Genomic DNA, 13,008 nt, shown 5'->3' with positions numbered 1-13,008 from the left:
TGAAGATATTAGAAAAAAACTTAGCATTGTCAGCATCCAGGAATGCATTAGCAAAGCTAATCTCAGGTGGTTATGGTCACATAAACAGAATCTGAGAGGAAAGATTAGCAAAATAAGTGTTCTCTGCCAGGTTGGCAGGAATAAGACCAAGATATAGGTGAATTGATACGGTAAAAAGTGCCTTAGAAGATAGAAATATAATATCTGATAATGTTGGAGTCTTGACAGGTAACAGACTGATTTGGAGGAAAATTGTAGATGGGAAGTTTGTAATGATGCAATTGTTCATGTAGTACACTCAGGATTTTGATGATAATGATTCAGGACCTCCATGGAGTCACAAAGCTCATCACAGGAGGCCTGTAGAAAAGGCAAAGCCTATCATAACACTCCTTGAACCCACTAACCATTCATGCTCTCACCGCTCTATCAGGCATTGCATTGCCTTCCATAGTTCAACCATCTTCCATGCAAAGAAACTACTCCATACCCTCTTGCTCGTGACTTCCTTTTGCTACTTCCAGGAATGGATCCCTTGTTCTCACTCTTTCCTCCAGTTCCACCAAACAAAAGAACTCCCCAGTGTCAAACCTATAACTACCTTTCAGCAGTTTAAAAGTCTCAATCATATCACATCTCCTTTTTCTATCCACAAACTTTGGAAGCCCCATTCCCTCAGCCTATACTCATAACTGATATTGTATAGTAGCAGCTGCACATGTTCCAACAAGCTTAGTAATAAGTGGGGGAATTATTGATGATATTTCAGATGAACATTTCCCATGAAAATATTTGTATAATATACATGTTGCAGAAACCAAACATTAGGCAAAAGCAGCGGGAGTGAGTGTAAGAGATGGGTCATTCATAAGTCTAATTGCTCTCCTCTGTATTGAGTCAGGCTTTTAGGAGCCCCACCCATATGTGAGAGTGCAGTGCGCTGTCGACTGCAAAACTGTGGATTGGGTTGGATCAACTGAAGTAGGTCATTGATACATAGCAAGAAGAGGGTTGGTGACAGGATAGAACCTTGTGGAACCATGGCATTAGTTGAATGGTGAGAGGATAAGGAACCATCCACCATCACACATAGTGTGCATCCAGACAGAAAGTTGGCAATCCAACTACAGAAGTCCTAAGACAGACCAAACAATGGTAGTTTGCTTAGTAAGCCTTTGTACCAGACCCAGTCAAAAGATCTTGACTCATCTTCTCGTTGTCAACGACAGAATCCATACTGGCAGTCATTTATTGGGGGGGGGGGTGCTTTCAAGGTAGTGTAGGAGTTGGGAATCGATGATTTTTTCCATTACTTTAGAAAGGACTGAGGTTTTTCATTTGTACAGTGAGGTGAGCAAGATAGGGCAGTAGTTGGATGGCAGTGACTTGTTGCCCTTCTTCAGAATGGGTTGAATATAGGCTAATTTCCAGGCTGTAGGATAGATATGGGTGGAGTAAGAGAGTATATACAGGCAACATAGGATAGGAGTCAGTTCTGGTGCACAAACTTTCAGACAATTGAAGGAATGCCATCAGGGCCAGGAGACTCTTTTCTTTTAATTTGGATAGTATTTTTCTGATCTCTATCTAGCAAAAGATTATGGGGGGGGGGGGGGGGATGGAGGCATTGTATGTGGAACATCTGAAATGGTTGGGGGACACTTACCATTGTCAGTTATGCATGCATTGGAAGCAAAAAGTGTGAAGCCAAAAGATTGGCTTTTTCTGTGGGTGGCAATGCAATAGAGCCATCTAGGTATAATAGGGGTGGGAATAGTGTTGGGCAGAAGTTGCAGTTTGTTTTGGCGAGAGACCAAAAGGCTCAGCTACCATTTGGAATAGGTATTTCTATTCCAAAGTTTATTCAAATATTCTGCTATTTCCTGCTTTTTGCTCTTTCGAACTCTGTTTTAGAAGCATTGAGTATAAGCTCTTCAGTATAAGCCCTGAAGGAAGATGGAGTTATTGATTTAAGCCAGTTATGGTAGGTTTGGTTTTTCATTTGTACAGTCTTGGCACATCTTTTGGAGAACCATGATTTAGGTAGGGAATGGCAATTCAGAGTAATGTGGGGAATGTATGTTTCCATGCTGGTGAGGATTACTTTATTGATAAGTTCGGTGCATATGTTTGGGTTGGAAGGTTGGAAGCAACCAACCATGGGAATGAGACATAGAAGTCGTAGAGGCTGTCCCACTACTACTTTTGTATGGGAGTGGCTGTGTAAGTATTGCTGCATGGGGGAGAAGATGAGCACTAGATTGTGGTAAGAATTACCTTCTTTTGGGGGAATGGGGGTCACTTCATTCACTGTGTATTTGGAAGGGTCATCAGTAAGGAAAAGATCTAGGGTGTTTGGGTTATCTAGTATTCTGGTTGGCACCTGAGCAAGTCATGTCAGGTTGTTAATGATGGCAAATGTTTCAGCATCTGTTGAAACATTTGCCATCATTAACAAGTGTTGGGGACATTAAAATCACCTAGGAGGATGATTTTGCTATTGGGAAAGTGGGACTAAAGAAAATCAATTTTTAAAGAGAGAAATTTAAAAAGCTCAGAGTGGTTGGTTGCATTAGTGGAGTGATAGAGACAGCAAATGAATTTGACTGAGTGGGGAAGGGATATTTTCAACCAAAGTGGCAAAGTTGTGTGATTCTAGGTTGGGTGCTCTTTGGCAAGGTATGTCAGAGCGGATGTATGCGCAGACACCACCCTTGGGTTGTAAAAAGTTAGAGTGTGTAGTTTGGAAGGCTGAAATAAATAGTGCTGGGGGGAAAGATGAGATTTGAGTTTCTGCCAGAAAGAATAGGTTGGGATTTGGTAGACTGAAGGTGGTATGGTAGTGGACAATATTAAGGTGTTGGAGTTTAGGCCACGGATGTTGGTGAAGTGAATATGCAAAGTTCTGTGAGGCACATATTTGACTGCAAGGGTCTTGCACATTTCCTATTTAGTGCCTACATACTAGTCTCCATGGAGGCATCACTTTATTTTTGCACTAATTTAACTTGTTTGTAATCGATGATCCAACTAGTGTCTCCATTTGGGCATTTTTTCTTCAAATTCTCTTCAAAGATGGGCAAATGTCTTTAAACTTGTTGTTGATTGCTATTATTAATTTAGATGTGCTTGTCGGCATGTCACAAGTCACTTTTATGAGGAGCGGAAAGTTCATTCTGTTCTTTCTTTTATTTATGGATATGAAACAATGTCACCTGATGATATTTTTAGAATTGGTGTTGCATTCTTCTGTTAATTTATTGATGTCTTCTTTTAATGATTTTCCGTTTTCCATTGGAAAGTTTAAAATAATGGTGTTACATTTTTGTTTTTGGCCTCCATTGAATTGTGTACTACCTTTGATGTGATTACGTCACAGAGTTGATTTGCGGACAAGGGTGAACTTGCATTACAGCACTGGTCATCAATTGGTTCAAGCTTAGCTCCCACTGCTCGTATTTTGGAGGAAGAAGTTTTGTTCATAACATTGATGTGGTTGAAGGTTTTCAAATCATTTGCCTAAGTTCAGGAGTTGTTTTATAGAAGGAGGCACAGCAAACAGAAAAAGGGCTGGTTGAAGTCAATAAATAGATTGTGCACTAGCCCTTTTTCTGTTTGCTGTGCCTCCTTCTGTAAAACATCGTTGTGCAGGAAGCGTGCAGCCAGTGGCAACAGAACTCACAGAGTATACTTTTTTTTTAAAAATATTGGTGACATTAGTTTTACAGTTATGGCACTTTGTGGGTTTGTCGGCGATTGATAGAACTGCAATGCCGAAACATGGGGTGCTCATTCATCATTGGCCTTTGTTGCTGCCACCTTTGCTTTGTACAGTAAGAATAGTGGGTGCTTACACGTGGCTGATTATTAACTAGAAAGACTGTTAATAATTTTGAGTACTTACAGGTGGTACAGAAGTAATCGGCTCCTTAGTACCCACTGTTAAGATTTAATGATTAATATCAATGAAAAATGTTTACAATAATGATAAAATGCAGGAGCACAAGTTTAGAGTAGCTTATTCACAGGTGCCACCTGAAGAGAACTATAGAACAAGTAAAACATTTCAACTATTTTTATATTTAACTTATGATATATTCCCACACTGAATTTATTCAACACAATTCAATGAGTGAACATATTCTGAAAGTCAAAAGGCTGAATAAGGTAAGAGTCAAACGGATGAATGAAAGGATTAAGCATGAAATATAAATAAGGCACTGCAGAGGCAGCATAAGATGAATAAAATGGTAATAATCAGATGTGCAAAGAGCATAAAGAGCAAGCCAAAAAGGTGACTTAGTTGGGAAGGACAGCAAAAGAAGAAATTAGCTAATCAGGCCAAGAAAAATCCTCTTTTTTTTTTTTTTTTATATGTGTCAAATAGAAGGAAGAATGATATGGCCAGATGATATTAATGGATGAAAACACCAGACTGGTAACTATTGCAAAAGACACAGTCAAAGTATTCTATAAGTAATTCATCAGGGTGAAATCCCAAGAAGAAATGGGAGAAGATGGTTTACTGGTGAGTGAGCAATAAGGCTTGATGTCAATAAGGCAGTAGGACTTGATATATTACCATGTGTCTTAAGGAATGTTCCAGGGAGTTAGGCAGCCTTAGCTTACCTGTTTAACAAGAGTCTTGCAAAGGCAGTGGAAGTATGATGTTGAGGATTAGTCTACTAACTATAGGCTAATCTATATACCTTGAATTATGTTAAAGTGTTGGAGAGGTTGGTGAGAATTAACATACAGCAGTGGATTAATAACAGTAGTATTCTCTGTCATTGTCAGCATAGGTTCAAATGTATTGGACAAAGAGATGCATATACAAGAGTATACTGAGTATACATAGATTTGGTGAAACGGTTTGATGGATTGCCACACTAATTGGTAACTAAATTGGAACAGATAGAACTGGATACTAGATTGGTGAGTTGGATAGGTGACTAGCTGTCAGGCAGGTAACAGCAAATTGTGTATGGGGGGGGGATTCAAAAAGAGGAAAATCACCACTAGTGTGATGCAGAGGCCTGTTTTGGATCAGTATATTAATGATATTGAGATGGGTTTAAATGGAGATGTGCAATTATTTTCAAATGATGCAAAACTTAGATTGTATAAGTGAGCAAGTAAGTGGAACTGTCAGTTCTTTGTTGCAAAGTGTAAGGTTCTGAAATTTGGTAGGCAATGACGGGCTGTAAAGGCAGGGAAATCTTTAAGAAGGTTGAGGGGGCAAGAGATCTAGAAGTGATAGTTGTGGAGACCGTCACACTGGATCTTCACATGTAGAAATAGAGTAGTTGTGGTTTCATTGTGTAAGCCCTTGACCAGGCCTCATATGGATTACTGTGTCCAGATTTGATCACCTGCTTTTTATGGTGATGAGGATATATTAGAAAGATTTCAGAGAAGATTAACTAAGGTGATAAATGTCTTTTTGGATTGTGGAGTATGATGACAGATTGAGGAATGGTATTTGCAAAGTCTTGTGGAGGAGAGGGGATATGACTGAGATATTTCAGTTAGTAAGGAGTGTTATTGGTTAATATGGGTGAAATTTTTCATAGAATGGGAGAGAAGAAAGTATAACAAGAGGCCAATACCTGTATAAGAAGAGTGTGAGTAAGAGAGTAAGGAGCAGGTCATTTGTATGGAGAGTAGTTGCTGAGCAGAATGCATTATATGACAGTATGGTAAATGGAGACATTGCACGAGTTTAAACATGGTTTGATTAGTTTTGTGTGCCTCCCAAGATAAGTCTTCTGACCATGGAGGTCTCGTGTTAATAATAATAATATTTAAGCACTGTTTTTGGTGAAAATGGCAAGGTAAATATGGAAGTACAGAGCAGAATAACCAAATATGGTATCATGGGGAGCTAGATGCATAAATCTATATGGAATTAAGAATGAAATTAGCTAAAACATCAAATAGATGTTTTAGCTAATTTACAAGACAGCATTCAATTAGTTTTAATTTAAGGATCTCAAAGTGAGCTGTAAATAGTTCATCAAAGAAAAGATACTGCAGAATATAGAGTCCTCAGGAAAATTAAGGAAGTGAATAAATGAAGGTATTAGAAATGAACTTAAAATTATTGTCATTTAAGAATGTAAGAGCAGGATAATCTTAGTAATATGGGCATTTAAAAGAATGGGAGCAGAAAAGTTAGTAAAATAGGTGACCGATGTCAAGTATGATGAGAAAAATACTCAAAATAAGAACTCATCCAGGGGGATTTATGCAGCTAGCAGTAACTTAGAAATAATATCTGACAATAGTTGAATCTTCTCAGAAATCAGATGATATGGAAATCTGATGATAGAAAGCTACTCATAACAATGCTAACCGAGTTATTTTATTCTCTACATAGCCATTGATAGTATGCATCAGGACTGACAAAACATACATAATCAAGTTAACAGAATATATCACAACAATAATATTCATGGTTTTCTGAAACCAATGTTTCATGAAGCTTCTCATTATTAGATAATAAAGTAAATACAGCAAGGCTTTATGGTAATGGAACTTCCCCTGTGCCAACGTGTAGACTAAAAGTTAAATATTATTTTATATTACATTATACTATTTTTGGCTCAAATTACCAAGCTGAATTTCAAAACGGCATCATCTTTTACTACTAAAAAATCCAGGTATGTGAGAAGTTAAGTAAGCCTGATGCAATAGGACTTGATCTATTACCACATCTTATGGCAATGTTCCAAGAAGTTAGCATCAGCCTTAGCTTACTTGTTTAACAGGAGACTTGCAACAGCCAAAGTTCCAAAGGTGTAGAAGGAAGGTAAAACTGTTTCACATTACAAAGGTTGCTATTTTTACTTTATATCACAGCAATATTTGTTAAACAATATTTTGAATGTTGCTATGGTTGATAATAAAACTCTGAGGTGAATATTAATAACAGTTTAAATGAATTACTAAGAAAACTGTCTAATGTATTTATGCAGCATGATAAATCAACATACCAACAGGATCTTCATGAGTACTTTGATAGCTAAATGATAAACGCCCCTGATTTATTTCTTGTCTATGGGCAAATGCCTTTGCTATCATTTTATGCCTCTTGAGTCTTACTGGCTCATCAAGTGGCTGATGAAAAAGCCTGACAAATTACAAAGAAATAAATTAAAAATCTACTAATCAGATGTATAATATGAAACTGACACTGACTTATTCATTAAATAACACAGGCCTGCAAAATTCGAGTCATTAAAAGTTGTCTGTAAACTATTAACTGTTTCTGATTTATTTTTGACTGCTGATTTCAAATATCTCTTCCATTTTTCTCCATCACATAAGGATTTTTTACAAAACGGATCTCAATATTACAGTAAAATAGCTTTAAAAGGCATTATGTTAAGCAATATAACAGTATTTAAAATTTTTCATAAACATTTCTGGAATGAAAGTATTGAAAAAAAAATTTAATGAAAGTAATTAAAGATTAATAATACTTTATTCGTTGTGGTATCTTTTTCTTTCAAAGCCTCTTTTTGAACTTTTTCTGTGAAATTCTTTTCCTGGGTCGTCTCTGTGCATCATCATGTTGACATTCCACCTGCCCTGATTACCTTCTTCCCATCTCCTTCATGTCTTGGTGGAATCACTCTCCTTGCTCTTCGCTGACAGTTCCCAGATTCCCAGGAAAGTAGTCTAAATGAGAGTTGAGAAAGTGCACTTTTAAGATCATGGAACATCCCAAATCCTTGAATTTCTGTAGCAAGTCTTCCACAACCATTTTATAGTTGGGGTCCTTGTGATGTCCTAAAAATTTGGTCACCACCTCTTTCAAAGCTTTCCACACTTATTTTTTCAACAGTTGTCATTTTTTCTTCAAACAGTTTATCCTTCATAAGTTTCCTGATATCCGGACCGAGAAAAACACCTTCTTTCAATTTTTCTGTTGAAAATCCAGAAATTTTGCATAGATGTATTTAAAAGACTCTCCTTCTTTTGACAAAACCATGACAAATTGCTTCATCAATCCCAGCTTTATGTGAAGCTGGGGTAAAAGGATTTTTTCCCGAGCAACCAAAGTTTCGTGTAACACATTTTTACTTCCAGGTTCTGTCCGTGCGGTTAGCCTAGTGGCTTTGTGTTTCACAACCATATAACTGGGGAAGGAGTGTCCCAGGTTCGATTCCCATCGAAGACATGAGGAATTTGAGGACCTTCCTCAGCCATAGCCAAGTTAGCCAGTCTTGGGCGTGGGCAGTAGGATTGTTTCTGCCAGTTTATCTGGTGTTTTTCATCCTGCAAGCAGGCAAACCAGCCCTGTGAACACACACGGATCTACAGCCATAAATATTTACCCCCCCCCCCATGATGGGGCTCAACTCGCCCCAATAGGGACGGGGAAAAAAAGGGAGGAAACTCCATACGAAGAAATAAATACTTCCAGGTTCTAATGTGACTCTTTCTGGCCATTCCTTCTTGATCCAATGTTGCTCTTGATCTCGGCTGTCCCATTTGCACAAAAAGCATGGGTATTTGGTGTATCCTCTTTATTATTCCAAAATCATAGATATGACTTTAAGATCACTGCAAACCATCCATGATCATTATACTTAAGTTTGCTGAGAACGAAGGCTAAATTCTCGTATCGTTCTTTCAAATGCACAGAATGTGCTACTGGTACTAAAGCATATATATTGTAATTATGGAGAAGCTAGAAAATATGCCACCTTTCAGAAGTATGATAACCTTAGTAGTCAGCGACTAAAGTTCAACTAAAGAATCACACAAGAAAATGTGTCTGTGACAACAGGAAAGTCATCCGTTATCTTGGTAAATCAGATTCAAAGTAGCCACCTGCGCTTTTATCTGCATTCTTCCCTCCCTCTCCTATCTTACGAATGAGAAGTTTCATGGAAGTTTCTTTATTTGTCTTTTTAGGTAGGTAAATAAAGAAATTTATTTGCCTTTTTATGATAAATAAATTTATTTACCATAAAAAGGCACTTCAAAAAGCACTCATACAACTAATTAGCTGTAAATAAAGGAGAATGAAAATAAATACCAATGCGTTGAATTTAAATCCAAATACTACTAATAAAAATGATAAAATTAGAAATTGGGTAAAATTGGTGGGTGATGGAATTTTTTTACTATTTTTTCTGAACTCAGCACTAAAAATCTATAAGAATCAATTATTATTTCTAAGACAACTTTTCCATCACAGGCCTGTGTAATTTATTTAATAGTGGAAATTGGAAATATCAGAAACATGAGATATTAAAGAAAATTTTAAACTTCAAATAAATTTATAATTAATTTGGCATTTAAATTTTAGTTGATAGTTCAGATCAAATAAAACCTACAGAGTATAAATATATGTAAAAAAATTCCATTACCATTCCTAGACAACAGTCAATGTTTTCTTTTAAGCAAACTATCATGCCAATTAATGATATAAATTTGATCCCCAAGTTTCAAAAAAATAAACTGATCTTTTGAAAATTAAGAATAACTTTCCCCCAAATGAAAAGACTAAAATGAAATGAAAATATTGCAGTGTCTGACTATTCCAGGTTAGGGTGACTGTAAAAGGCATCTGTTCCTCATGTTAGAGGCTGGCAGGATGGCAGGAAATGCATCTCCCAAGACGTGGGAGATGATTCGCATTGACCATATCCCCTCAATTTATGCCACAGAGAGAGAGAGAGAAAAAAAAGAGCTGCTCTGCCTAGGGGCCAAAATGGGATAAAACTGAACTTGAAAATTCTTCCCAGGAGAAATGATAGTGTTGGCTGGAAGTCTTTATCATATGCGAAAATTGGAGAAACCACCAACTTATACGTTTCAACAATAGAACAAATAAATCTGAGGAAAGATAGAGAGAATTGGAAAAAGCCCTGAAATTTATAAAATGGGATATAATTGGAATATCAGAAGTCAGGTGCCTATCTGAACAGATTCTTGAGAGAGAGAGAGAAACTCTGCCATGATATTTTATCATAAAGGCAAAACCATGGCACTTCATGGTGTGGGATTCATAATAAAAAATAAATAGAAACAACATATAGTAGAATTCAAAGGATACTTAGAAGGAATTAGAAGCCTGAAAATAAAACTTGTGAACAAAGAGATCTCGATCATTCAGGTATATGCTCCTACCTCAAGCAACAGTTTGGAAGAAATAGAAGCGTTTTATAATCATCTATCAAGTATAATTTTCAAAAAGAAAACAAAAGAAATAATAGTAATGGAGACTTCGATGCCATAATAGGATTAAGGACATCAAACAGGACAAAGTGTTGGGACCATGCAGTTATGGTTCTAGAAAAGGAGGTTGGTTTAACAGATGGACTCATATTTCTCCTGATGGAAATAGCAAGAGGGCAATTGACCTCATTCTCTGTCTAAACACAAGTTTATTTACCTCTGTACACGTGCTTAATAATTTTAGATTTAGTACAGATCATAGAATGGCGAAAGGAATGATCTCATTGTCAAAACAGAAAAACAGAATTACGTGTATCAAACCAAACAAGCAAAATGTTAAGGTTATAGATCAACAAAAACAAAATACAAAGAAAATTTGATAAAAACTGATTGCTTCTCAAAATCTGACACAGTCAGAAATTGATGTTCAAGATCTTTGCAACTCTATTGAAACCATTATTAAGTTTTCAATTAAACCTCTAAATAATTCTACTGGCAGGAAGAATGATAAGATCTCTCAGAAAACTAAGGTACTTATAGATGAAAGAGAAATCCTAAAGAAAAATAGATTGCATTCATCGAGAGATGTGATTAAATTTGCAGAATTTGAGAACAATTTGAAATTTGACAACAGAAAATACAACCTCACTAAAAATAGATAAAAATGGCTTTTCTGAAGGCAACAAACCCTGTCTTTTAGATAAAAATAGAAACATAAACAATAGAAAAGAAATTCAAGGCATCACCAATGATTTATACAAAGACCTTTATGTGAGCCATATAATTGGATAAAATTCAACAAACAATAGACATATGGAAAATGTCCATGTTCCACCCATAACAAAAATAGAAATTAAAACTGCTATCAATGAAATGAAATGCAATAAGTGTCCAGGACCAGATGAAGTGCCTGCAGAGGTTTTCAAATATGGATTGTACAACTTATTATCATTATTACTTAAACTGTGCAATACAATCCTAAAAGATTAGACTTTCCCTAGTCAATGGCTGAAATCATAAACCATTCTTCTTCAAAAAAAAAAAAAAAGTAAAATCAGATATAAACAACTACAGGTCTATAAGTTTACTATCACACAACTATGAAATTTTTACAAGAATAATCCTCAAAAGAATTGGTAATTATCTGGACAAGCAGGTTTCAGAAAAAAAATTTCTATGATAGCCCATCAGTTAATTAAATAGTAGAAAAATATTTAGAATACAATAAACCTTCATGTATGGCCTTCATTGACTACAGCAAATCATTAGACTCTATAGAATATACCCTCTTTTCTGTGCTTTGAAAGACATGGGAATTGAGGAAAAATATATCTGGCTACTTCAAACCATTTATGAAAATAGTGAGGCATCTATCAGGCATCATCCATTGCTTCCAAATAACAGTCACAAAACAGACTCTTGCAGTGTGCAGTACTTGACTTTTCTATTCTGGAACTTCTTCCTCATGCAAAACCTACTGATACTTTCAGAGAGTCAATTTTCCATCTGATAAACTTTGAAAGACAATTTGTCAAATATTTTGCAATCTCACTGTCTCTGTATATATATTACTGTGTATGGATCTCCCTTGTCTAGCACAATGGTTGCTCTATAATAACAATAATAATTATTATTATTAAGAGAGATAATTATAAAAAGATAATTATATATAATAATTATAGAAAGATTATAGAAAAATATAAGAAAGATACTTCTCATAGACAGGCTTATACGTTGGTTAGGCATTACTATATCACTTAAGGAATTGACAACGTAGATACGAATATAAATTAAATTACACTTTAATAAATATTTCCGATATTTCGGCAATGTCAAGTTGCCATCTTCAAAAAGAACTTATAAAAAAAAAGGCACGTGCACGTAGGCACTACAACACAGTAACTGAGAATGAAGTGATGAAGCTATTCTTCTCCTAAAAGTCCTGATGGTGCCCTCTAGCAGACTAAGTAGGTGTTCTTGGCCGTTGGGCTGAAGGTCTGCTGATGTAAGCCTCCCAAATTTGGGGCAGTCTCATACAACCAAATTTGTTGAGGTTTGGAGAGTTTCTTAGGGCTGAGGCTGATTCCATAAATAGTCTTTCGAATTTGTATTTGCTACAGCGTATTACTGTAGTTTTCTTCCACCGTATTCTGTGGTGTGTATCCAGAGCATGGTCTGCAAGACCAGAATGACTGTACTTGTGAAAACGGATGTAGTCCTTGTGTTCCGAAATTCTGATATTCGCTGTCCTGCCTGTTTGGCCAAAGTAAAACAGTTTACAGCTGCAAGGGACCTGGTATACACCAAGTAGGTCTAGGAAAAGTGGTTGGTCTTTAGTGGAGCGGATAAGGGATGCAAATTTTCTGTATGGTCTGTAACAGGAGGTCAAGTCATGTTTTTTTTAAGATTCTGGTAATTTTTTCCGAGGTGCCTCGGATGTAGGGAATGGTGATGGATTTAGAGCAATCCTTGTTGTGGAGGGGGGGAGGGGGGGTTGTGGTTTGTAGGTTTCAATTTTTTTGGATTTTTTTTAGGGAGTAGCCATTGGCTGAGAAAGTGTTGAGGATGTGATTTAGTTCAGTGTTCAGGGCCATGTTGTTAGAACAGATTAGTTTAGCCCTGTTGTATAGTGTTTTCACCACTCCATTTTGTTGTGAGGGGGAGGGGGGATCGTTGGTGAATGTACCTGCCTGTATGGGTGGGTTTTCTATAAACTGAGAAAACCAAGGTTCCATCAGGCTGGCAGGTAACTAGTGTGTCTAGGAAAGAAAGGCTGTTGTTTTCCTCTTTTTCCAGAGTGAACTTGATTCTGGG

General features: G+C 36.5%; 1 protein-coding gene across 2 annotated transcripts in view; it reads right to left on the bottom strand.

Moving 5' to 3' along the window:
* The window catches only part of smo (smoothened, frizzled class receptor), a 153,399-nt gene that overhangs the window by 21,331 nt on the left and 119,060 nt on the right, over window positions 1-13,008 (bottom strand). For both annotated transcript variants that reach the window (XM_090411074.1, XM_090411075.1), the window contains one exon: window positions 6,996-7,132. In XM_090411074.1, the coding sequence (XP_090267200.1) occupies window positions 6,996-7,132 (137 nt within the window). The remainder of the gene's footprint in view (window positions 1-6,995; window positions 7,133-13,008) is intronic.

This window comes from Typopeltis vanoorti, chromosome 21, assembly GCF_054136105.1.
Source record: "Typopeltis vanoorti isolate ZY-2024b chromosome 21, IOZ_Tvanoo_1.0, whole genome shotgun sequence".
NCBI classification, from domain to species: domain Eukaryota; kingdom Metazoa; phylum Arthropoda; class Arachnida; order Uropygi; family Thelyphonidae; genus Typopeltis; species Typopeltis vanoorti.
Note: the sequence above shows the minus strand (reverse complement) of the source record. Positions and strands in the feature narration are given on the sequence as shown.